The sequence below is a fragment of the Hyperolius riggenbachi genome, chromosome 2 (genome assembly GCF_040937935.1).
Source record: "Hyperolius riggenbachi isolate aHypRig1 chromosome 2, aHypRig1.pri, whole genome shotgun sequence".
Taxonomy (NCBI): Eukaryota; Metazoa; Chordata; class Amphibia; order Anura; family Hyperoliidae; genus Hyperolius; species Hyperolius riggenbachi.
In genome coordinates this window covers 22973351-22998994 of record NC_090647.1, presented here as the reverse complement: position 1 = coordinate 22998994, position 25644 = coordinate 22973351, and the positions used below count along the sequence as shown (strand labels likewise).

Sequence of the window (25644 nt, the reverse complement as noted above, 5' to 3'; positions counted from 1 at the left end):
GCAGTGACAGCGGAAGTACAAGGGGGCGCTCTATTTGAACTTCCGCTGTCACTGGAGTGACAGAAAGTGATGGCGGGATGCGGAAGCTGATGCGGAGAAGATGCCCGCCGGGAGCCGATGCTGAGAAGATGCCCGGACCAGGCTTCAGGTAATGTATGCGGGGGCCCGGGGGGCGACAGCGGCAGCTCAGCAGATTGTGATCGATTTCAGGCTGAAATCGATTCACAATCTGTTTGCAGTAAAGGCAGCCATACTATCCCTCTCTGATCAGATTCGATCAGAGAGGGATCTATCTGTTGGCCGAATCTGATGGCAAATTGACCAGTGTATGGCTACCTTTAGGCATCATTGGGGGAAGTTGATTAAAGTTAAGCATTGAAAAGTGGATTGGTTAGGGTTAGGTATCAGTGGGGGGCTTGGTTGGTTAGGGTTAGGTATCAGTTGGGGTGTGTGGTTAGGGTTAGGTATCAGTGTTTGTGTGAGGGGGGGGTTAGCCTTAGGCATCAGTTGAGGGGGTTGGATAGGGTTAGGCATCAATGGGTGGGGGATCTGTTAGGGTTAGGCATCAGTTGGGGGAGGGTTGGTTGGGGTTAGGCATTGGTTGGGGGGGGGGGGGGGGTTTAGGGTAAGGCATCCTCTATGTAACCACAGTTTGCATAACGGACAGCCCTGGTGCTGGTAATTTTACATTTCCCCTTATAGCCAGGATTTGTATGGGCGCCTGCTGCAGCTCCTAAACATTTGCAGCGCCTCCGGTGCCCAGATTTGCTGCTTCCTCTTCTACAGTGAAAACACGTAAAATGTGACACATCCTGCTGCAGAGGCACATGGGAGCTAACTTACCTGGAGGCTTCCCTCTGGCTTCCGAATATAGCTGCGGCTTCCTGCTGCCTTGTAGATCTGCGTAACGAACGGTTTATTTAGTCAATCATTATAGAGAGAGGTATTTTTGCAGACTTGGTGGGAGTTTGAGCAGAAGTCAGGGCCGGATTTACCATAAGGCAATGTAGGCACGTGCCTACAGGCGCCTGATGATAGAAAGGTGGCTCACTCCCCTCCCCGAACGCTTCCCTCCCTCCTTCTCTATGCAGAGTCCTCATCTGAGTGTAAATGAGAGGTTACTCACCCTGTTCCCAGCATTCCACTGACAAGATCTCCCTTCAGTCTGGGGCACCACAAGCTACCTAATACTTGGGGGCACCTCTACATACTTAGTATTAGGTAGCCAGAAGTACCCTCAGAATTAAGTGGCACCTGTAGCTACCTATGACAGATAAGGGGGAAGTGACAGCTGGGACAGCCAGGAAACTTGTGGTGCAGTTTGGGGGGGGTTGTAGGTACATGGAGGGTGGAGTCTAAGAAGGTGCCAGGACATCTGTGCCTATAGGCTCCTGTGAGGTAAATCCGGGCCTGGCTGAAGTGCCACATTCTAAGTTTAATTACCCTTCTGTGCTCAGGTTCTGCAGCAACCAATCAACATAGCTGGTGCTAATTACGCACCGCCTCCAGAGGGCGGAGCAGGGCAGCCTCCAGGTACTGTGCGCTCAGGGATTATCTGCTATAAATACGTCCAGTGATCTTTTCATTGTCATTACAGAAATGATTGACTTTGTGGGTTCCTGTATGTTACATATAAAGCGCTGTTTATAATACAGTAATTTTAGGCTAGGACAATGCTTATTAAAATTGTACACATTTTTTTCTGGATGCAAGATCTCATTGCAACTGCAAACCATTGGTACTGTTCACGGTTGAATGCGATTTACGCATGCAGGGAAAAAATGTACTTTTTGGCACATACGTGCATTGTGTGCGTCTTGCCATTGTGCTGTACAGAGTATATTGTCTTGTCACTTAACTGTCCCTCAGAGAGGCTCGCAATCTAATCCCTACCATAGTCATATGTCTATGTATGTATCGTGTAGTGTATGCATCATAGTCCAGGGGCAATTCAGGGGGAAACCAATTAACCATTTAAGCCTCCTGGACGTAGAAGCTACGTCCAGGAGGCCATGTGCGCTGCCGCGTGGTCCTGCGGCCGATCGTGCGTGTGCACGTGCGCTCCCGGCCGCAGATCGTTAGCCCAGGAATCAATCAATTGGGCCATGGTGCCCGATGATTGATTCCTCTTCCCCGCAGAAAAAGCGACTGCTTCTCTTGGAAGCTTCGCTTTTTCTGACTCTTGCGTCCCCCTACGTCCCTCTAAGCATACATGTTACGCTTAGAGTGACGTCATGTAAAACTCATGGCTGCCATCTTGTGGCCAAAAAGTAAAACTCCAACTAAATGTAAAAAAAAAAAATCAACACATTTACATCAAAAAATGACTATTTACATCCCACCCTCCCAAAAATACCCAAATAAAATGTTTAATAAAAAAAAAAAAAAACATTACAATAAAAAAAAAATATATATATATGTAAAGATTTACCTAAGGGTCTAAACTTTTTAAATATCAATGTAAAGATGAAATATTTAATTTTTTTTTTTTTATTATAAGCGTGTAAATAGTGATGGATGCAAAAAGGAAAAAAAGCACTTTTATTTCCAAACAAAATATTGTCGCCATACATTGTGATAGGGACATAATTTAAACGGTGTAAAAACCGGGACAAATGGGCAAATACAATACATGAGTTTTAACTATGGAGGCATGTATTATTTTAAAACTATAATGGATGAATACTGACAAATGATTTTTTTCCGTTTTTTTTCTTATTCTTCGTGTTAAAATGCATTTACAGTAAAGTGGCTCTTAGCAAAATGTACCCAACAAAGAAAGCCTAATTGGTGGCGGCAAAAACAAGATATAGATCAGTTCATTGTGATAAGTAGTGATAAAGTTATAGGCTAATGAATGGGAGGTGAACATTGCTCGGATGCATAAAGTGAAAACGACTAGGGGCTGAAGTGGTTAAAGGAACACCATCAAACCAAGTGCGCTAAAATGACAATGTACAAATAATGTCTAAGTAGCTGTGTAAACATTTTCATACTTTTCGTGTTAAATATCAGAGGCAAAAGCTTTAATTCATTGTGCATAGGATTTAGCTCTATTGGGACAAACCATTCTCAAAAGGGTGTCTGCTTCAATGCACAGCCAGTGATTTTTGCATATCGGACTACGGAGTATTTTCCTCTGAAAGCAAAAAAAAAGTATGAAAAGCTGTCACAGACAATTACAAATGTTTATAACAAGTTACATTTCTTCTGCTCTCCTGCAGACAGCTCAGAAACACAGGCAGCTGCTGAGAGCTTTCGCTCACACACAGGGTTAACAGATGCAGTGTGAGGGAATTCCCCCTCCCCTCATGGCTCACTCTGCCGTTAGATTAGAGCAGACAGCCATCAGTTCAGAGTGAAAGGAATTTGTTACAGTAAACGAAAGAGATAAGCAAATGAAATGTATACATCATTATTTACCAGCACTTCAGGAACTCTCTCAAACCCAGGTTAAAATAACATGTTAATCGATAGTGTTCCTTTAACAGTTTAACTTATCTTGCACAAGGAGAAAAAAATGGGAGACCAGGAGCTGAATATAGTGTAGTATATTTGTTAATCACAGCTCTATGAAATTTAACATAGGTAGTTATACTTACAGAGAGGGTTACCACATAGGCAAACACTGTGGAGACAGGTGGGGAGATTATAGCCTGACCCCACTCAGGTTAAAGGGGAACTTCGGCCTAAACAAAGATACTGTCATTAAGTTACATTAGCTATATTATTTAAAATGGATAGGTAATATAATCTCTTACCCACCCGGTTTTAAAAGAACAGGCAAATGTTTGTGATTTCATGGGTGCAGCCATCTTGTTCGTGGGGGCAGCCATCTTTTTGGTTGAAAGGAGGTGACAAGGAGCAGGAGACACAGTTCCAATTGCCCTGTGTCCTGATCACACCTCCCAGCTGCACACGCTTGGCTTCAAATGTCAAATTAAAAAAAAAAAAAATGAAAAAAAAATTGCACCAAAACAGCAGAAGGAGAACAACATCAGAAATCCCATCATGCTTTGCACAGCATCAGAGGAAAAATGCCCGGGCAGTTTTCTTCTGTGCAGCTAAAAATGAGTTTTGGATAAGAAAAACAAAGTTCTGATGCTGTGCAACTATTAAAGAAACACCAAGCCTTTTCAGTGCTGCTGAGTAGATTTTTAGTCTGGAGGTTCACTTTAAGAAGTTACTCTCTGTAGACAGTAAAAGGGGTTGCACCCCTCCGCCAGGAGTGGACTAGACAATGTTGAAAATGCTTGAACAGAGGCAGGTACCAGAATAGAATAAAACCATTTTAAAAAAACATTTAAGAGGAGGTAGTGTTGGACTTACCACCTCAGTAAAAAAACAGACACAATCCTGTTATTTTATATCACAAAATAACATTTATTGGATACGCCACATTGCAACGCATTTCGCAGGTTAAATCCTGCGTCATCAGGCAAATCGGGGAGAAAAAAGCCAAACACACAGAGAAGTTTGGCTTTACCCCAGACCACTGTTAGCTTTTTGTGCTTAATGCCTAACCCTAACAACTCAAATGTGATTAATTTTCTGGAATCCGCTCTGGAGAAAGTTTAGGACCATCCAGGTTGGCAAAGTTGGGTGGATTGAGTTCCTTCAGCCCCTCTATGGACGTCTCAGCAGTGCCAACCCTACTTCACACAACTGGATATTCTATAAACCAATGTGATGGGCTGTTCGGCAAGGATAAACAGTTTAAACAAACAGGAGTCTACTGACGGTTTAGTAGGCACAGATACTGAGTGAGCTCAGCAGGTTTAACAGGCAGGAATACTGAGTGAGTTCAGCAGGTTTAGCAGGCAGGAATGCTGAGTAAGCTCAGCCGGTTTAACAGGCGGGAATGCTGAGTGAGCTCAGCAGATTTAACAGGCAGGAATACTGAGTGAGCTCAGCAGGTTTAACAGGCGGGAATGCTGAGTGAGCTCAGCAGGTTTAACAGGCAGGAATACTGAGTGAGCTCAGCAGGTTTAACAGGCGGGTATAGTAAGTGAGCTCAGCAGGTTTAACAGGCTGGTATAGTGAGTGAGCTCAGCAGGTTTAACAGGCGGGTATAGTGAGTAAGCTCAGCAGGTTTAACAGGCGGGAATGCTGAGTGAGCTCAGCAGGTTTAACAGGCAGGAATACTGAGTGAGCTCAGCAGGTTTAACAGGCAGGAATACTGAGTGAGCTCAGCAGGTTTAACAGACAGGTATACTGAGTGAGCTCAGCAGGTTTAACAGGCAGAAATACTGAGTGAGCTAAGCAGGTTTAACAGGCTGGAATACTGAGTGAGCTCAGCAGGTTTAACAGGCGGGTATAGTGAGTGAGCTCAGCAGGTTTAACAGGCTGGTATAGTGAGTGAGCTCAGCAGGTTTAACAGGCGGGTATAGTGAGTGAGCTCAGCAGGTTTACCAGGCAGGAATACTGAGTGAGCTCAGCAGGTTTAACAGGCAGGAAAACTGAGTGAGCTCAGCAGGTTTAACAGACCGGAATACTGAGAGAGCTTAGCAGGTTTAACAGGCGGGTATAGTGAGTGAGCTCAGCAGTAGAGATGAGCGTAATGACGTAATTACGATTTCGCGAAATTTCGCGTAATTAGTGTAATTACGATTATGGCCGTAAGTACATAACCGTAATGAAGAAGGATTTCGCGAAATTGTGGTGGGTATTACGAAATTAATGCGTATGGCCATGCTCCCAAGCGGAAAAGTTGACGCATGGATTAATGTTAGGTAGCCGCCGACTTTAAGGGTTAATAGCAAAGCCCCCTTAAATGCTAAGAGCCTCAAATTTGGAGAATATATTAAGGAGATCAGGAGGAATAAGAGGAAACATTTTTTTTTCAAAAAGACCTTATAGTTTTTGAGAAAATCGATTTTTAAGTTTCAAGGGCAAAAATGTCTTTTAAATGCGGAAAATGTCAGTTTTTTTTGCACAGGTAACAATAGTGTATTATTTTCATAGATTCCCCCAAGTGGGAAGAGTTTTACTTACTTCGTTCTGAGTGTGGGAAATATAAAAAAAAAAAACAACGTGGGGTCCCCCTTCCCAGACCTCTTTAACCCCTTGTCCCCCATGCAGGCTGGGATAGCTAGAATGCGGAGCACCGGCCACGTGGGGCTCCGCACCCTGACTATACCAGCCCACATGGTCCATGGATTGGGGGGTCTCGGAAGGGGAGGGGCAGCCAAGCTTTCCCCTCCCCCTCCGAGCCCTTGTCCAATCCAAGGACAAGGGGCTCTTCTCCACCTCCGATGGGCGGTGGAGGTGGAGGCCGCGATTTCCTGGGGGGGGGGGTTCATGGTGGAATCTGGGAGTCCCCTTTAAAAAGGGGTCCCCCAGATGCCCACCCCCCCTCCCAGGAGAAATGAGTATAGAGGTACTTGTACCCCTTACCCATTTCCTTTAAGAGTTAAAAGTAAATAAACACACAAACACTTAGAAAAAGTATTTTAATTGAACAAAAAACATAACCACGAAAAAAGTCCTTTAATATTCTTAATTAACCATTAATACTTACCTGTCCCTTTAAATAAATGATCCCTCGCAATATCCTCGGAAATGTTCTATCAGTTACAATGTAACAAAGTTATTACAATGTAACAACTTTGTTACATTGTAACTACGCCGCACCCAACGTCACTCGCCGCTCAGCCGCTGCAGCAATTACGCGTCCGTGCAGGACGCTAAGTCCCCGCAGCTCCCGCTGTCCACCCCGCCCACATCTGTCACCCACATGTCACCCACATGTGGGTGACATGTGGGTGACATGTGGGAGAGGCGGGGAGGGCAGCGGAGTCGGCGGGGACTTAGCGTCCTGCACGGAGTCCGGATCCGACAGAGCTCTGAGCTATATAGCTCAGAGCTCTCTAAGCATCTTTGAATTTGGGCTCCAAGGAGCCCCATTGGTCCTTAGCAGACCAATGGGGTTCCTTCAAATCAGAAGGAACCCCATTGGTCTGCTAAGGACCAATGGGGCTCCTTGGAGCCCAAATACAAAGATGCTTAGAGAGCTCTGAGCTATATAGCTCAGAGCTCTGTCGGGTCCGTGCGGCGGCTGAGCGGCGAGTGACGTCGGGTGCGGCGTAGTTACAATGTAACAAAGTTGTTACATTGTAATAACTTTGTTACATTGTAACTGATAGAACATTTCCGAGGATATTGCGAGGGATCATTTATTTAAAGGGACAGGTAAGTATTAATGGTTAGTTAAGAATATTAAAGGACTTTTTTCGTGGTTATGTTTTTTGTTCAATTAAAATACTTTTTCTAAGTGTTTGTGTGTTTATTTACTTTTAACTCTTAAAGGAAATGGGTAAGGGGTACAAGTACCTCTATACTCATTTCTCCTGGGAGGGGGGGTGGGCATCTGGGGGACCCCTTTTTAAAGGGGACTCCCAGATTCCACCATGAACCCCCCCCCCCCCCAGGAAATTGCGGCCTCCACCTCCACCGCCCATCGGAGGTGGAGAAGAGCCCCTTGTCCTTGGATTGGACAAGGGCTCGGAGGGGGAGGGGAAAGCTTGGCTGCCCCTCCCCTTCCAAGACCCCCCAATCCATGGACCATGCGGGCTGGTATAGTCAGGGTGCGGAGCCCCACGCGGCCGGTGCTCCGCATTCTGGCTATCCCAGCCTGCATGGGGGACAAGGGGTTAAAGAGGTCTGGGAGGGGGGACCCCACGTCGTTTTTTTTTTTTATATTTCCCACACTCAGAACGAAGTAAGTAAAACTCTTCCCACTTGGGGGAATCTATGAAAATAATACACTATTGTTACCTGTGCAAAAAAAACTGACATTTTCCGCATATAAAAGACATTTTTGCCCTTGAAACTTAAAAATCGATTTTCTCAAAAACTATAAGGTCTTTTTGAAAAAAAAATGTTTCCTCTTATTCCCACTGATCCCCTTAATATACCCTAGGAATTTGGTGTTCCTAAACTTTAAGCAGGCTTTGATATTAACCGTTAAAGTCGGCGGGTTTTTAAATGTATACATTTTTACTTTGAAACTTTAACATCGATTTTCTCAAAAACTATAAGGTCTTTTTGAAAAAAAAAATTTTCCTCTTATTTCTCCTGATCTCCTTAATATATTCTCCAAATTTGAGGCTCTTAGCATTTAAGGGGGCTTTGCTATTAACCCTTAAAGTCGGCGGCTTTTTTATATTATAAGGAGCGTTACGGTTTAACGCGAAATTACGGTAGCGTCTAATGCGACATTACGGCATGAACGAAACGCGAAATTACGCGTTGAAAATTACGCTTACGGTATTTTCAATTACGATTTTAATGGCAATTACGTTCAGGCGCGGAGCTAGGGGGGGTCGGGGTAGGACAAGTGCCCCGGGGCGCCTGGTCCCCGAGGGCGCCCTCAGCCTGGCTGAGCTGCGGGTTTTTTTTTTTTTTGCGGCGGAGGGGAGGGGAGCAGCGCAGAGAAGAGGGAGAGCTGTGCGGACGGTGGGGAAGGGGGGCCATATCCCCCCTCCTTCCCTCACCTTAGGTGCTCTCTCTCTCCCTCGCTGTCCCCTCCAATGTCCGGGTGGCTGGCCTGGCAGCGGCGGGCGGAACTCACCTCCGTCTCGCTCCAGCGCCGGCTGGAAGTTCGAGTGCGCAGCCGCTGCTCTGGTCTGGACCAGACCAGAGTAGTGGCAGATCCATCCGGCGCTGCGACGAGACGGAGGTAAGTTCCGCCCGCCGCTGCCAGCCTGAGCCACCCGGACATTGGAGGGGACAGCGAGGAAGGGAGAGCAGCTCTTCTCTGCGCTGCTCCCCTCCTGCTGGGGAGGGGGACACCTGACCTGGCTACCTACTCTGGGCACATATACCCCTGGCTACCTACTCTGGGCACATATACCCCTGGCTACCTACTCTGGGCACATATACCCCTGGCTACCTACTCTGGGCACATATACCCCTGGCTACCTACTCTGGGCATATATACCCCTGCCTACATATACTGGGCATATACCCCTGGCTACCTACTCTGGGCACATATACCCCTGGCTACCTACTCTGGGCACATATACCCCTGGCTACCTACTCTTGGCACATATACCCCTGCCTACATATACTGGGCATATACCCCTGGCTACCTACTCTGGGCACATATACCCCTGGCTACCTACTCTGGGCACATATACCCCTGGCTACCTACTCTGGGCACATACACCCCTGCCTACATATACTGGGCACATATACCCCTAACTACATATACTGGGTACATATACCCCTGGCTACATATACTGGGCATTTATACCCCTGGCTACATATACTGGGCACATATACCTCTGGCTACATATACTGGGGACACATACCCCTGCCTACATATACTGGGCACATATACCCCTGGCTACCTGTTCTGTGGACATCTCTACCCCTGGCTACCTGTTCTGGGGACATCTATACTGCTGGCCACCTATTCTGGGGACACCTATAGACCTGGGGCTACCTATTTTTGGGCAAGCATTGCTGTCAGATTGAGTGTATTTTGGGGAACTGCTGCCAGGTGAGAGGTGTCTACCATATTAAGGGGACATTCTGCCTATTTATGTGAAATGCTGTCTATTTATGTGCCTCATGACTGCTGAATTTGTCTTGTTGGGGGCCTCATGGTTACTGAATTTGTCTTGTTGGGGGCCTCATGATTTGTTGGGGGCCTCAAGATCGCTGAATTTGTCTTGTTAGGGGCCTCATGATTGCTGAATTTGTCTTGTTAGGGGCCTCATGATTGCTGAATTTGTCTTGTTGGGGGCCTCATGTTTGCTCATGATTGCGGAATTTGTCTTGATGGGGGTGGGGGGCTCATGATTGCTGAATTTGTCTTGGAACATGCTGGAAGGTACATACTGAGGGAGGGTGGGTGAGCGTGAGCCTGCTAACCTCCATGTACATTTGAAGGAGCGTGACCAAATGTGGAGTACCCATAACCACGCCCACATTTGGTCACGACCCTTCACCTTAGGGGGCGCATTAATAGTCTTTGTCCCCGGGCGCTGAAAACCCTAGCTACGCCTCTGATTACGTTACCGTAATTTCGCATCGTAATCGCAAATTTCGCATGCGTAAATATAGTAATGCGAAATTACGAAAATTTCGGCTCAACTCTACTCAGCAGGTTTTACAGGCAGGAATACTGAGTGAGCTCAGCAGGTTTAACAGGCGGGTATAGTGAGTGAGCTCAGCAGGAGTTCAGCGTCCCTCTTGTATCCCTCTTCCTTCCAGCAGTGAATTAATTATTTCCCTTCCTGACCTGTCCCCAGTGTGTCACCACATCCTCCTCCGACTCCGGCTCCCTGACGATCCCCGCCAGGTTTTACCGCCACCCTCCCACTGGTGATGCTCCCGAGCCATCCATCATATTAGTGACTTCCCTTTCATTTGCAGCCCTGTGACTAATCTAATTAGAGGGATCTCTTCTCTAGACATAAAAATCAATGCGTGACATTCAAGGGATGTCATCAGAGGGAGTGCAAAGCCTTCATCAGCATCAGCATGAAACCCACAGTGACTGGAGTACCAATCCCTACCCAGCATGTCAATAGTGTGTGACTGAGGACATTAGAGTGTAAGCTCTTCATAGGCAAATGCAGGGGGGGATTACAGCTGCCCAGAATCCCCCCTCAGACCAGGGCCAGTGCAGTGTCTGTGGACAAGTACAAGCTGAGACACCAGAATATCTGCAGGTATCCTGCAGCTCACAGCACTGCCTCTTTCTTTCCCTGCTACAGTTGACTTGGGATGGAGCAGCAGCGTGTGTACAGAGCATGGAGCAGCAGCGTGTGTGCAGAGCATGGAGCAGCAGTGTGTGTACAGAGCATGGAGCAGCAGCGTGTGTACAGAGCATGGAGCAGCAGCGTGTGTACAGAGCATGAAGCAGCAGTCTGTGTACAGAGCATGGAGCAGCAGCGTGTGTACAGAGCATGGAGCAGCAGTGTGTGTGCAGAGCATGGAGCAGCAGTGTGTGTGCAGAGCATGGAGCAGCAGTGTGTATACAGAGCATGGAGCAGCAGCGTGTGTACAGAGCATGGAGCAGCTCTGGGGAACTTAACAGAGTCAGGTATGAGCACAGCCCTGTGGCTTGCTGTGTGAATGCTTCACTTTCCCCTTCATTAGCAATGTTGGCTGTCCTCATTATTATCTGTATCTAAACTGCTCCTGATCAATCAAGTTGTTGGTCGGTAGGAAAGGGATATTGCATTATGTGTACCGTAACCTAGCATGATGTCCTACAATATCATTATACTGTATTGCACGTGGCTGAGGGAGACCTTTCAGGAACCCCCCCCTTGAAAATCCTGGGTTTGTACCTGCTCCTCTGGTGCAGAGACTGATGGGAATGCATCAGTGATCTCTGTACAGCGCTCTGGAATATGTCAGAGCTATATAAATCTCTCAAATAATAAGTGCGAATGTTTGGATGTTTTGCCGTTTGGTACTCAATCACGCAAAAACGGCTGAACGGATTTGAATGAAATTTGGCACACACATAGTACATTACCTGGAATAACATTTTAGGATACTTTTTATCCCAATAACCAAAAAGTGGGCGGAGACAAATACAAATTTCTGATATTTTTCTATGGTCAGTACACCTTTAAAACTTACAATGTCGTTGCATTTTACCAATATTTTCCTAGACGAAATCAGGCCCCAGAATTTCCCTGCGCCCCATTTTCCCGCACGCAATAGTTCAGTGTAAATCGTTTTATTTGCAGCTGTAAGGCTGGTAATGACATTGTGTAAGTGATAATTGTGTTGTGTTTTCAGCTCACGGTGTATTTGGGCAAGAGGGACTTTGTGGATCACATAGATGTGGTGGATCCCGTTGGTGAGTATTATGACATTTAATTATTTACATTATGTTTAATTTAGTGTAGTGCAGCTCAGTATCGCCAAACTCTCTCATCAGCCCTAGAGAAAGCTGCTCCACCAATATTTCGCCGCAACCGACCCCCTAACCCCCAGCCCTGGAGCACTACCCATACTCGCAACCTCCAGAGGGAAACACGCGCACTGAACGGAAATGGAGGAAATCTAGACTTAACCAAGATTTCCTACAGTACAAGACCAACCTGCTGCAGTTCCACACTGCCCTTGCTCATGCGAAGCAGGAATACTTTACCAAGCTCATCGGAGCACAAGCTTCCAACCCCCGGCGTCTCTTTGCCACTTTCAACTCCCTGCTTAAACCCACCCCCCCCCACCCTCCGTTTCCTCCCTCTCTGCCATAGATTTAGCCACCCACTTCACCAACAAAATTGTCTCTATCCGACAGGAAATATCCAATCTCAAATCTTCACCTCCCACCCCCTCCCAACCAGCTCCTCCTCCACCCTATCCTCCCCTCACATCCTTCACTCCTACTACCACCGAGGAAGTCATCCACCTACTGCAGACTTCCCATACCACTACTTCCCCCCTTGACCCCATCCCTTCTGACTTACTCCAGCCTCACTTCACGGAATTGGCCCCAGTCCTCACTACCCTGTTCAACCTCTCCCTATCCACAGGCACCTTCCCCTCAGACTTCAAGCAGGCCACTGTACTACCCCTGCTCAAGAAACCTTCCCTCGACCCCTCGCTACCCTCCAACTACCGTCCTATCTCCCTCCTCCCCTTTGCCTCAAAACTCCTTGAGCGTCTGGTTCACAAACGCCTGACCCAGTTCCTCAATGTCAACTTATTGCTTGACCCACTGCAATCTGGATTTCGGCCTGCCCACTCAACCGAAACTGCTCTCACCAAAGTGGTCAATGACCTTGCCTTAGCTAAAGCTGAAGGTAAATATTCCATTCTCCTCCTTCTTGACCTTTCAGCAGCTTTTGACACAGTAGATCATCCCCTACTCCTCCAGTCCCTCCAGTCCATGGGCATTCACGATCTTGCCCTGTCCTGGCTTTCATCCTACCTCTCCAACCGCTCCTTCACGACCGCCTTCAATGAGTCCTCATCCACCCCCAACCACCTTGGAGTCCCCCAAGGTTCGATCCTTGGCCCCCTACTGTTCACCCTATACACATCCTCCATTGGCAAGGTTATCTCCTCCATGGGTTTTAACTATCATCTGTATGCAGATGACACCCAGCTCTACCTCCACACCCCTGACATATCCACCACTACCATGGACAAGGTCTTCTCCTTTCTATCAGCCATCTCCTCCTGGATGTCCGCTAGGTTCCTGAAACTAAACCTAGACAAAACGGAATTTATGATCTTCCCACCCCGGACATCCATAAACCTCCCAGATGTGCATGTCACTGTTAACCACGCTACCATTCACCCTACCTCTCAAGCCCGCTGTCTGGGTGTCACCCTGGACTCCGCACTCTCCTTCACTCCCCACATCCAAAACCTTACAAAGTCCTGCAACTTCCACCTTCGTAACAACTGTAAGATTCGCTCTTTCCTGACCTCTGCCACCACCAAACTCCTCATCCATGCCCTCATAATTTCCCGCCTTGACTACTGCAATGCCCTGCTGTCTGGTCTCCCTATGACCCGAACAGCCCCACTGCAGTCCATCATGAATGCAGCAGCCAGAATTATCCACTGCTCCCATCGCTCCACCATGGCGGATCCCCTCCTTGAATCCCTCCACTGGCTTCCTATCCAGTCCAGAATCAGATTCAAGATACTGTGTCTGACCTACAAATCTGTCCACAAAACCTGTCCAACCTACATTTCCGATCTTACTCAGAGGTACACACCTAACCGCTCACTCCGGTCTTCCAATGAACTTCGCCTAACCACCCCCCGCATCACCCAGTCCCATGCACGCCTCCAGGACTTCTCAAGAGCTGCTCCAACACTATAGAACTCCCTACCTCCACCCATTAGGGCAGCTCCCTCCTTCAACATCTTCAAGAAAGCCCTCAAAACTCACCTTTTCACTCTGGCCTACCACCCCTCACTAGTGCTCTAAACCCACAGCTGAACTCTGGTCCCCTACCTTTCATGTCCTTACCTCTCCCTCTAGATTGTAAGCCTTTGGGCAGGGTCCTCCTCCTTTTGTGTCCTACCTAATCATGCACCTCCATTACTGTGAACCCATGCTATGCATCTGAGTGAACCTAACTTGCCTAATCTCCATGCTCCATCCAGTGACTGACTAAGCATTACCTTGTACTCATACTGTGCTATGTAATCTCCATGCTCCCCTCCAGTGACTGACTAAGCATTACCTGGTACTCATACTGTGCTGTGTGATCTGGTCTTTCTTGTATTCAGGTATTGTCATTTTGCTGTATGTCACCCCTAAATATTGTATGTATCCCTATTTATTGTCCAGCGCTGCATAATATGTTGGCGCTTTATAAATACAACAAATAAATAAATAAACATTCCCCCTCTCCGATTCCGATTGGTTGTCTTTAGCTTCATGCTGGGAACACTTTCGATTGATGGGTAATCTGACGGGAGTTGTATCGTGTGTACATGTCCAAACTACTCCCGTTAAAGGGATCGATGAAATCGGTCCCTTTATCGACCAGAAACAGATCGTACAGGTCGGAAATTATCATCCGATTCCTACCGATCAGACCGCAGTTGCATAGCGTGTTCCCAGCATCAGGCAGGGACCATACTTGCCATTTCCTGCGTACAATTTCACGCATTCAGGGCAAGCGCTAATTAATCACGGTGAAAAGTCAACAACAACTAAACATGTGTAAAGCTCTTTTCTCCCGTAGGACCCAGAGCGCATAAGCTTGTCTCAGATCAGTACATAGTGATGTATACAGAGTTGGAGCTGTCTTGATTAAGTTTGGCAAGGCACTCCACAGGGTTGGGGCAGCATGACAGAACGCTCTGGGTTCCAAAGGTTTTTAGATGGACTCTGAGGCCAGTTTCAGACTGCGGATTGGCGTTAGCGGTGCGGCATGCACACTTCCTGTTTTGGAAATACACAGAAACGTATTGTAAAAATACGCTTCTGTGCATGCGTGCTGCAACGCCTTAGCGTAAATTCCCATAGACTCACATGACTTCCATTCCGCTATACGCCGCCACAGGTTCGACGCAGATCCGCGCAGTAACGTAGCTCTGCCTTGTGTCGTGGATGCAGCGTAAACGTCTTTACCGCGTCGGTATGAAAGGCGCCATAGACTTTCATTGGGCTGCGGTGGGGTACAGTAAAATTACCGCCCTGAGGAAAGGCCCTGCGGGTGGTCAAGTCTCTCTCTTTTGACACTGAAGTCTATTGAACAGTAGCTTTGCACTGCTCTGTCACTCTACCACCATTCCCCAGCAGCGTCTGATCAATGAACATTTTCCATCCAGTCCGATCGTAATTTTGATTGATTTTTATCGCAAACCAATCGAAATGCATCTTATTGTGCTATAGATTTCCATCAGATTTAGGAACTATCAATGTGTGTATGGCTTACTTAATTCTGACTGCACCAATCAGATCTGGGAGGAAGTGCATTCCTTTGGCCCAATTCTAAAGCTGAGTACACACGTACGATAACGATCGTTCGAAAATGAACGATAACGACAATCGGACCGATAATCGTGCGCTCCAAATTTTCCAACGATCGTTTTTTTGGACGATAACGACCGTTATCGTTCAATCCGACCGATCCAACCCGGCGGATTTTTTCGAAAGATAATCGTTCATTCGTTGCAGTGTGTACAAAGATCGTCCGATAACGCATGTTCTTATTGACTGTCATAACGTCACTTCCGTTTGCGCACGCATTTTTTTAATCGTTCGTCGTTCAGTACTTTATACTTATATCGTTCACGTGTGTACACAATCGTTCATTACGAACGATCTTTTCGGTCTAATTTGAATATCGTGTAAACGTTACGAATCGTTCGCAACGAACGATCTTTATCGGACGTGTATACAAACCCTAAGCCGCATACAATTTGCATTACATTTGCATGCAAGCAAGAATGATCAGCTCCTTATTGGCTGTAGCTCTCTGATCTCTTCTGCGGGGGCACAATTAGAGTCAGACTATAATCGCATTATGACTTAATGGGCGACGTGGAGTAGATTTCACCTCTTTATGATTAGAATCCCCTCGTTCATTAAACGAACTGCGCGGAGATAGAAAGTCTAAAATAAATGGCAGTAGAGGTCGGCGCCTGTCGCTGCTCGCCCGCTGTCGTTTTCTAATTAATCGCACTGAAGAGTCTCTTTCTTCATCCGCAGCAATTTACTTTCTCTCAGCCCGCAGGAATGTAATATCCCGCCGGTGAGGACCTCGATCCCGAGCCCGCCTCTAAACCGCGACCTGCACACCACTCAATTATCACATGCTAATAAGTCTGTTTATCGTGCGTCTGGTTTGCATACAGAGACAGGCCACCCGTGGGCTGCGCGCCGCGACTGTTGTAGCCGCCATTGTTGTGTTTCCATCTCTAATGAACGCTCTGCTTGTCTTTCTTCTAGATGGCGTCGTCCTGGTCGACCCCGAATATCTGAAGGAGAGAAAAGGTGAACCACATTACCCAGCTTCTCAAATCCAGCTGTGTCTGTCTGTTCTGCTGATAAGTGGCTGATTGACTAACACATCTCCAGGGGTCCAGAATGGGGCGTGAAGGAGACCATAAGTCAACCCAAAGTGACCCTGGCCTGTGGACAGGGGCGTAACTAGACTTAATAGCCCCCCCCCCCCCCCTACAAAAATGATAGCTTGGGGCCCCCCGGGTTCCTGAACCCCAATGTGATCGGGAGTCGGCAAATGGCAGCAGAGAGTGTTCTGCTGTGAAGCAGCCTCTGAAAGCAGGGAATGATTACACACACGCTCCCACACATGGTTTTTGTGAGCAAATGGGGAGGTTTTTTTGCTAATTGGCAGCACTTGCAGTTGGGGAGAGGGAGGAGGAGGAGCCCCTAAAGTCTCTGGCCCCCCCTGCAATGGCAAGGGTTGCAGGGGTGATTGCTACGCCCATCAGTGCTGCTCTTCCAGATTCCAGATATCCGGGTAACCCGGATATCCGACCTTTTTTTCAGCTGTCGGATTCCGGATTCCTTTTTTTAAATCCGGATAGCTATCTGCGGATATTTGGTCGCATACCCCAGATATCTGCGGATATTAGGCGGATATCTGGATCCGAATACTGTAACTAAGGAGGTGACATCATTGAGCCAATCAGAGGGCTCCCAGCAGAAGCCCTAGCAACCAACCACAGAAGGTAGAGTGACCAGATTTTTGTGGGTCCAACCTGGGACGGGGAGGGGGGCGTGGGGGGGGGGGTCGAAAAGTGGGGAGGACTGAGGAGCGCGCAGCGACGAAGACTGGGGGGGGGGGGTGGCGCGCACAGCGCCGCTGCGAAAAATGGGCGTGGCCATGACATTGTATGGGCGGAGCTAACGTAATGATGTAACAGCGAGGCATAAGAAAGCAGTGTTTACGCCATGATGTGGACAAACGAGACTTTGCATCATGGGTGTGCAGAAACTGTGTGATGCTAATAGTATACCGTAACCACAAAGCAGCAAACATAGCCATCTATGACCATTAAATAATAAATGCAGTAACGGTTACCCCGGACACCAGAAAATAAACGCAATAGGCAACATGTCAGCACAAAATAACCGCAGTGCGGGCAACATGTCAGTATAAAATAAATGCAATGCGGGCAAACATGTCAGTACAAAGTAAACGCAATGCGGGCAAACATGTCAGTACAAAATAAACGCAATGCGGGCAAACATGTCAGTACAAAATAAACGCAATGCGGGCAAACATGTCAGTACAAAAGAAACGCAATGCGGGCAAACATTTCACCAGAAAAGAAACGCAATGCGGGCAAACATTTCACCAGAAAAGAAACGCAATGCGGGCAAACATTTCACCAGAAAAGAAACGCAATGCGGGCAAACATTTCACCAGAAAAGAAACGTAATGCGGGCAAACATTTCACCAGAAAAGAAACGCAATGCGGGCAAACATTTCACCAGAAAAGAAACGCAATGCGGGCAAACATTTCACCAGAAAAGAAACGCAATGCGGGCAAACATTTCACCAGAAAAGAAACGCAATGCGGGCAAACATTTCACCAGAAAAGAAACGCAATGCGGGCAAACATTTCACTAGAAAAGAAACGCAATGCGGGCAAACATTTCACCAGAAAAGAAACGCAATGCGGGCAAACATTTCACCAGAAAAGAAACGCAATGCGGGCAAACATTTCACCAGAAAAGAAACGCAATGCGGGCAAACATTTCACCAGAAAAGAAACGCACTGCGGGCAAACATTTCACCAGAAAAGAAACGCAATGCGGGCAAACATTTCACCAGAAAAGAAACGCACTGCGGGCAAACATTTCACCAGAAAAGAAACGCACTGCGGGCAAACATTTCACCGGAAAAGAAACAATGCGGGCAATCATTTCACCGGAAAAGAAACAATGCGGGCAAACATTTCACCAGAAAAGAAACGCAATGCGGGCAAACATTTCACCAGAAAAGAAACGCAATGCGGGCAAACATTTCACCAGAAAAGAAACGCAATGCGGGCAAACATTTCACCAGAAAGAAACGCAATGCGGGCAAACATTTCACCAGAAAAGAAACGCAATGCGGTCAAATATTTCACCAGAAAAGAAACGCAATGCGGGCAAACATTTTACCAGAAAAGAAACGCAATGCGGGCAAACATTTCACCAGAAAAAAAACGCACTGCGGGCAAACAATTCACCGGAAAAGAAACGTACTGCGGGCAAACATTCCACCGGAAAAGAAAGAATGCGGGCAATCATTTCACCGGAAAAGAAACAATGCGGGCAAACATTTCACCTGGAAAAGAAACAATGCGGGCAAACATTTCACCTGGAAAAGAAACAATGCGGGCAAACATTTCACCTGGAAAAGAAAGCATTGATTTACTCACCTGGCAGAAGTCTCCGGCCTCTGGCGCGCTGCTCCTGGGACCGTCTAAACTTCTCCTGCAGTCTCCCGCGCTGACAGGGCTACGGCAAGATGGCGCCTGAAGCCCTGTACTGGAGACACAAATAGGTCTCCAGTACAGGGCTTCGGCAGCCATCTTGCCGTAGCCCTGCTCTGCTCTGCCGGTGTCGGAAACAGACACCGGAAGAGGAGGCTGGAGCGGGGCTGCAGGCAATGAACTGGCACGGCGTCTATAGACGCCGCTGCCAGTTCATTGAGGAGAGAGTGGCCAGAGTCCCGAGGCCGGGACGTCCCTCTTGCTGAAAGCGGGACGTTTCCCGGGACCTCATTAAGCCTGGGACAGCGGACCCCGAATCCGGGACGCGTCCCGGGCAATCCGGGACGTCTGGTCACTCTACAGAAGGGAACCTTGGCCAGCCCCACCTGACCTCATTGAGCCAATCAGAGGGCTCCCAGCCTAATCCATGGCACCCAATTACAGAAGGGAACCCTGGTCAGCCCCCCTGTGGGTGCCATGATGAGAAAACTCGTCCTGTGTGACTGCTCAGTCACTAAGAGACATGCTGCAGTGCTGCTGGCCAAGCAGTGCTGCATACAGTGATAAACCTAAAGCTGTTCAGTGACTAACCCCTTCACTATCACTACACTATTGTTGTATTGTTAATTCGCTTGATTTCATTGTGTGACAGTCAGAGTGTGTACCGCAGGGCTGCTGCAGCTGCTATGTGTCTGTGTGTGTGCTGTGCACAGACCAGGCCAGCTGCTGCCTGCTGGCCAGCTATTAGCCTTAGCTAGCTACAGTATAGTTAGGTTAGGGATTAGGGAAATGGATTACTCTGTTATTGTGTAGTTAGTACTGTAGTACTGCAGTCAGTGCCAATAGTTGTTAGAGTAGTAGTACTACTGTGTTAGCTTACTACAGAACTGCTGTGCTGCTGAGCAGTGCAAGTGTGACAGTTAGTGTCTTTTCCTCTGCTGTCTGGCTGTCACTTGGCACGTGTCACATGGCACACGGAACGTGTCACTTGGCACGTGTCACCTGGCACATGTTATGTGGCACTTGTCACTTGGCACGTGCCAAGTGCCACGTGTCACGTGCCAATTGCCACGTGACAAGTGCCAATTGCCACGTGCCACGTCCGGCATGCTCCTGGCACATGTTACACCTGCTGCTGCTGCATTGCCCTGCTCCTACTGCCTGTGCAGCTCCCACCGCCAGGGTGCCACAGGCCACTGCTGCTGTGCTGATACCACCTATATTTAACCCAAAACACAATTGCTGCGTAATTGTTTGGAGGTGTCTTGGCTGAAACTGCCATGTCCCAGTTGTGTGGTTATACTTTGGACACAATGTGGGCTGCACGACCGCTGTCTGGAACCTAGTCCTGATGTTAATTGGCAGCCGAGGGGGGAGGGGGGGATTGTAAGTCCTCACATCATCAATTAGTGTTTCCCTTTAAAAAATAATGATGATACATGCCTCATTTACCCTAAAGAAAGTTTTTAAAGCAATTTAAAGGTCACTTCCGGTTTTTCTATCCAGATATCCGAATCCGGCCGGATACTGAGGTCGGATATCCGATTCGTATTCGTATTGGAAAATTTTGAAATCGGATATCTGACCCGTATCGGATATCCGACCCGTATCGGAAATATTTTGAAAATGGGTATCCGAGCAGCACTGATGCCCAAACCTGCGGAGTACACAGACAGCTTGTGGTGACCCACAACCACTAGGTGACTATAAGGGGCTCAAAGCTAGGCTTCTGAATATAAATGTGCCTTCCTAAAGTGAACCTGAAGTTAGAGGTATATCGAGGCAGCCATATTTATTTCCTTTTAAATAATACCAGTTGCCTGGCAGCCATGTCAGAATCACACACCTGAAACAATCATGCAGCCAATCCAGTCACACTTCAAAGGAGCCGAGGTGTGAAAAGTATATGGAGGCTTCCATATTTATTTTTTTTTAAAGGGAACCCAAGGTGAGAATAATATTGAGGCTGTCATATTTATTTCCTTTTAAGCAAAACCAGTTGCATGGCTTCCCTGCTGGTTCTCTGCCTCTAATACTTTCAACCATAGCCCCTGAACAAGCATGCAGCAGCAGCAGGTTGGGGGTTTCAGACAATATTGTCAGAACTGACAAGACTAGCTGCATGCTTGTTTCTGGTGTGATTCAGCCACTACTGCAGCCAAATAGATCAGCAGGACTGCCAGGCAACTGGTATTGTTTAACCACTTTGTCCTCCTTGACGTATAAAAACGTCAAGGAGGACAGGCGCGCTCCCGCGCGCTCCCGCGGCCGATCGCGCGCGTGCACGCGCACTCCCGGCCGCGGAGTCGGTAGCCACGGAATCAATGTGTCGGGCTATGGAGCCCGATCATTGATTCCTCTCCCCCGCTGAAAAAGCGACAGCTTCTCTCGGAAGCTTCGCTCTTTCTGAAGCTGTGTCTCTCTAAGCGTACATTGTACGCTTAGAGTGACGTCATGTAAAAAAAAAATCGAGATTGCCATCTTGTGGCCAAAAAGTAAAACTACAAGTAAATACCCAAAAAGATTACACTACACCAATATTTCCCCAAATAAAACACTTTTATATCCCACCCTCCCAAAAATGCCCACATAAAATGTTTAATAAAAAAAAAAAAAAAACATTTACTATAAAAAAAAAACAAAAACAACACATAAATATTTACCTAGGGGTCTAAACTTTTTAAATATCTATGTAAAGATGAAATATTCCTCTCTATTTTTTTTTTATAAGCTTGTAAATAGTGATGGATGCAAAACGGAAAAAATGCTCTTTTATTTCCAAATAAAATATTGTCGCGATACATTGTGATAGGGACATAATTTAAATGGTGAAATAACCGTGACAAATGGGCAATAACAATACGTGGGTTTTAATTATGGAGGCATGTATTATTTTAAAACTATAATGGCCGAAAACTGACAAATAATGAATTTTTTCATTTTTTTTCTTATTCTTCCTGTTAAAATGCATTTACAATAAAGTGGCTCTTAGCAAAATGTACCCCCCAAAGAAAGCCTAATTTGTGGCGGAAAAAAACAAGCTATAGATCAGTTCATTGTGATAAGTAGTGATAAAGTTATAGGCTAATGAATGGGAGGTGAACATTGCTCGGATGCATACGCTGAAAACGACTGAGATGTTAAGTGGTTAAAAGGAAATAAATATGGCAGTCTCCATATCACTCTCACCTCAGGTTCACTTTAAACAATACCAGTTGCCTGGCAGCTTTGCTGATCCTTCTGGTCAGTGTTGGCAGAAACCACAGTAGAGCAGTGTGCTACAAGATCGCAGAACACTGAATACGCACATTAACAAATATTCACAGTGCCATCTTGTGGCAATTTAGCATGAACAATCTAAGCTTAAAAGCTGTTGCATATTTTAATAATCAGCCTCCCCACCCCCCACCCCTATCATGACACTTCTGCCTCCTCCTACCTGGCTTCTGCTCAAAGGCTATAGGCTGATAGTAGATAGAACAAAGTATGTTAGGCAAGAAATGACACTCAAAGGAAAAACTAGCAGTTCCTAGCTCTAACTTTTTATTTTCTAAAGGAGCAAGAGCAGCACCTGGTGTCAGGCAGGAGGTGAAAGGCCCATACATTCTTGCAATACTGGTCACTCTATACTATCATTCTTGATTGTTTTGGGTGGAGGGAAGGATGGAGGTTAGAGTGAACATTAGTGTAAGGATGTGAGTCACAATGGAGGTTAGTGTAAGATCTGAAGCCAAACTAAACCCAAAAAACTTTTTTTAGTTGTGCTTTGGTTAGTGTAGTTAAAGTCTTAGTATTTGTGTGAGGTATGGTATGGTAATAGTAAAGGTTAGGTTTTTTTTTTTTTTTTCTTTCTGCCACCTTGGGTTCTCTTTAAGGTCAAGTGCATTGTCACAGGTATAGATACTTAACATATCTGTCATTAATCTCTAGCAAAGTGTTACCCAAAGGAATTGATTCCAAACATTGAGTGCAATGTTGCGAAGGAAGACACCACTGGTCTCAGAAGCCTTGTTTTAATGTCTTCTCTAATGATGAGTCACATGTCACCATCTGGTAGTCAGATGGAGGAATTCCAGTTTGGTACATAACGGGAAACACCACCTGCCGGCATGCAAAGGCCAACAGTGAAACATGGCGGAGAAGTAATAACGGCCTGGGGCTGCTTTTCATGGAGCTGGCTGTACTGATGTGTGGTGTGAATCTCACGACTAGTTGGGCTAAATATCAGATCTTTTGACGGGTAAAAAATCCCGCACATCCTGCATTTCTTCTCTATAGTCACAGCATGTCCTGGAATCCATCTTCAAGTGCGGAACATGAAAAGCGGTCGTTATTTTGATGTCTATAAACAGGCCTCCATTGCTTCTCTCCCCCAGCTTGGCATGTGGGTCCCATAAACCCTTTACCAGGATGAGGCTAAATGAAAAATACACACATCAAAACTGTCCCATAATGACAAACGGTTTCCCCTCCGCCACAGCTGCATCTGTAATGTGGCCACTTATGCTGGAGTGGGGAGAATAAATGAATGTTTTTCTCATTTTATGAAATTGGAAGGAGATGAGTCAGACTTTCATCATGAAACTGTCTGGGGGCTCAGCCTGTCTATTCTCTCACCAATTTATGCCTTTTATTATTGTTATTTTTCGAGATGTAACAGAAGCCATTTGTTCCCGTTACTTCCAGTGTTTGTAACCCTCACGTGCGCCTTCCGATATGGCCGGGAGGACCTCGATGTCCTGGGACTGACCTTCCGGAAGGACCTGTTTGTGGCCAACATCCAGGCGTTCCCGCCGGTGCCAGAGGAAAAGAAACCACTGACCCGCCTCCAGGAGCGTCTGATTAAGAAGTTGGGTGAACACGCCTACCCGTTTACCTTCGAGGTAAGGGGACAAGAGGTTTGTGGGCGGGGGGTGGTTCGTGACTCCTGTTAGCGCTTTTCCGCACCAAAAATTGTGAGAAACTGCCCTTAGAGGTGACCGGTGTATTCTACAAACCTCTGATCTGTAAAGCTTTGTTCACCAGCTAGGAGTGACCAGGCCGTTGAGCAGATTGCCACACAGTGTGTTTTTATATTGTTTGGATTAAAGACCAGTCACCCAACTGTAAAATATAAACACAAACACATAAGTACTTTTCTTCCAGAGTAAAATAAAACACAAATCACCATATTTTTTGGACTATAAGACGCTCCGGACCATAAGACGCACCTAGGTTTAGAGGACACAAACCAGGGGGAAAAAAGTAAATATACTAAATCAGGTGCATCCATAGTGAAGGGGCATCTTGTGGATTATGCCCCCTTTGTACCGCATGCCCCCTTATACCTCTTGTGTCTTCCTGTGTCCTCATCTGTCTCCCTTGTGTCCTCCTGTGTCCCCCATGTGTCCGCCTTTGTCGTCCTTGTGTACTCCTCTGTCCCCCTTGTGTCCTCCTTTGTTCCCCATGTGTCCGCCTCTGTCGTCCTTGTGTACTCCTTTTTGCCACTTTGTGTCCTCCTCTATGCCCCTTGGTGTCCCCATGTGTCCTCAGTTTGTCTTCCTGTGTCCTCCTCTGCATGGGCACAGTACAGGGAGTCTCTGACATTGCGGCGGGTTGGAGGTTGGTATTGGCAGGTGTTCATACAAGTCAGAACCTCCCAGTATTTGGACTATAAGACGCAGTTACTTCCCCCCCCCCCTTTTTGGGGGGAGAAAATGTGAGTCTTATAGTCCAAAAATACAGTACTTTTCTTCTATGTTGCTGTCACTTACAGAAGGTAGTAGAAATTTCAGAACTGGCAGGTTTTGGACTAGTCCATCTCTTCATGGGGGATTCTCAGCATGGCCTTTACTCTTTATAAAGACACTCCCTAAAAAGGATCTATGCAAAGATGCCGGCCAGGTTCCCTGCTTGTTGCGCACTCTTTTAAAAGGCAGTTGGACAAAGCAACTGCCCTTCACTAAGTGCTTTTGAAAATAAAGAAAACCCTGAGAATCTCCCATGAGGAGATGGGCTAGTCCAAAATCTGTATGTTCTGTCAGATTTTTATTGCCTACAGTGATTGACAGTAACATAGGAAAAGAGTAATTTGTAGCTCATTTTTCTCTGGAAGAAATGTACTTCTTATTTGTATGGATTTTCCTTATAGTGGTCCTTTAAAGTCTACTTGAAGCCAAATTTGGAAAAAAAAATACAGAAAAGGGAAGATAATCTCCCTCATACTCGACATTTCAGCGCTGGGACCCTCTGAACTCATCCAATATGGGCTTGTCCTATAAGTTCCGGCGGCCGTGCTACCGGCTGTGTACGAGCGTAGTCACACTATGCAGGAGCAAGACGGTCCGCATCTGCACGGTAGCATAGAGCTGCTTGTGCCCGACTTGTTTTCGCCATGCACGAGCGGTTTCGTGCTACTGCACAGGCCATCGGTGTTCCCGAACACTGCGGCCAGACACATTCACGGATGGGAGCACGGCTGTGAGGAAGAAGATGGTCCCAGCAAACGTTCACGGATGGGAGCACGGCTGTGAGGAAGAAGATGGTCCCAGCAAACGTTCACGGATGGGAGCACGGCTGTGAGGAAGAAGATGGTCCCAGCAAACGTTCAAGGATGAGAGCACGGCTGTGAGGAAGAAGATGGTCCCAGCAAACGTTCACGGATGGGAGCACGGCTGTGAGGAAGAAGATGGTCCCAGCAACCAGCGGTGGACTCAAGAAGGATTGGAGGAACGCCCGGAGGATGCAGAGGCACCCTATACTGAT

General features: G+C 46.9%; 1 protein-coding gene across 3 annotated transcripts in view; it reads left to right on the top strand.

Moving 5' to 3' along the window:
* The window catches only part of LOC137545390 (beta-arrestin-1), a 294468-nt gene that overhangs the window by 219467 nt on the left and 49357 nt on the right, over nucleotides 1–25644 (top strand). For all 3 annotated transcript variants that reach the window (XM_068266565.1, XM_068266563.1, XM_068266564.1), the window contains exons 3-5: nucleotides 11767–11827; nucleotides 16400–16444; nucleotides 23587–23783. In XM_068266565.1, the coding sequence (XP_068122666.1) occupies nucleotides 11767–11827; nucleotides 16400–16444; nucleotides 23587–23783 (303 nt within the window). The remainder of the gene's footprint in view (nucleotides 1–11766; nucleotides 11828–16399; nucleotides 16445–23586; nucleotides 23784–25644) is intronic.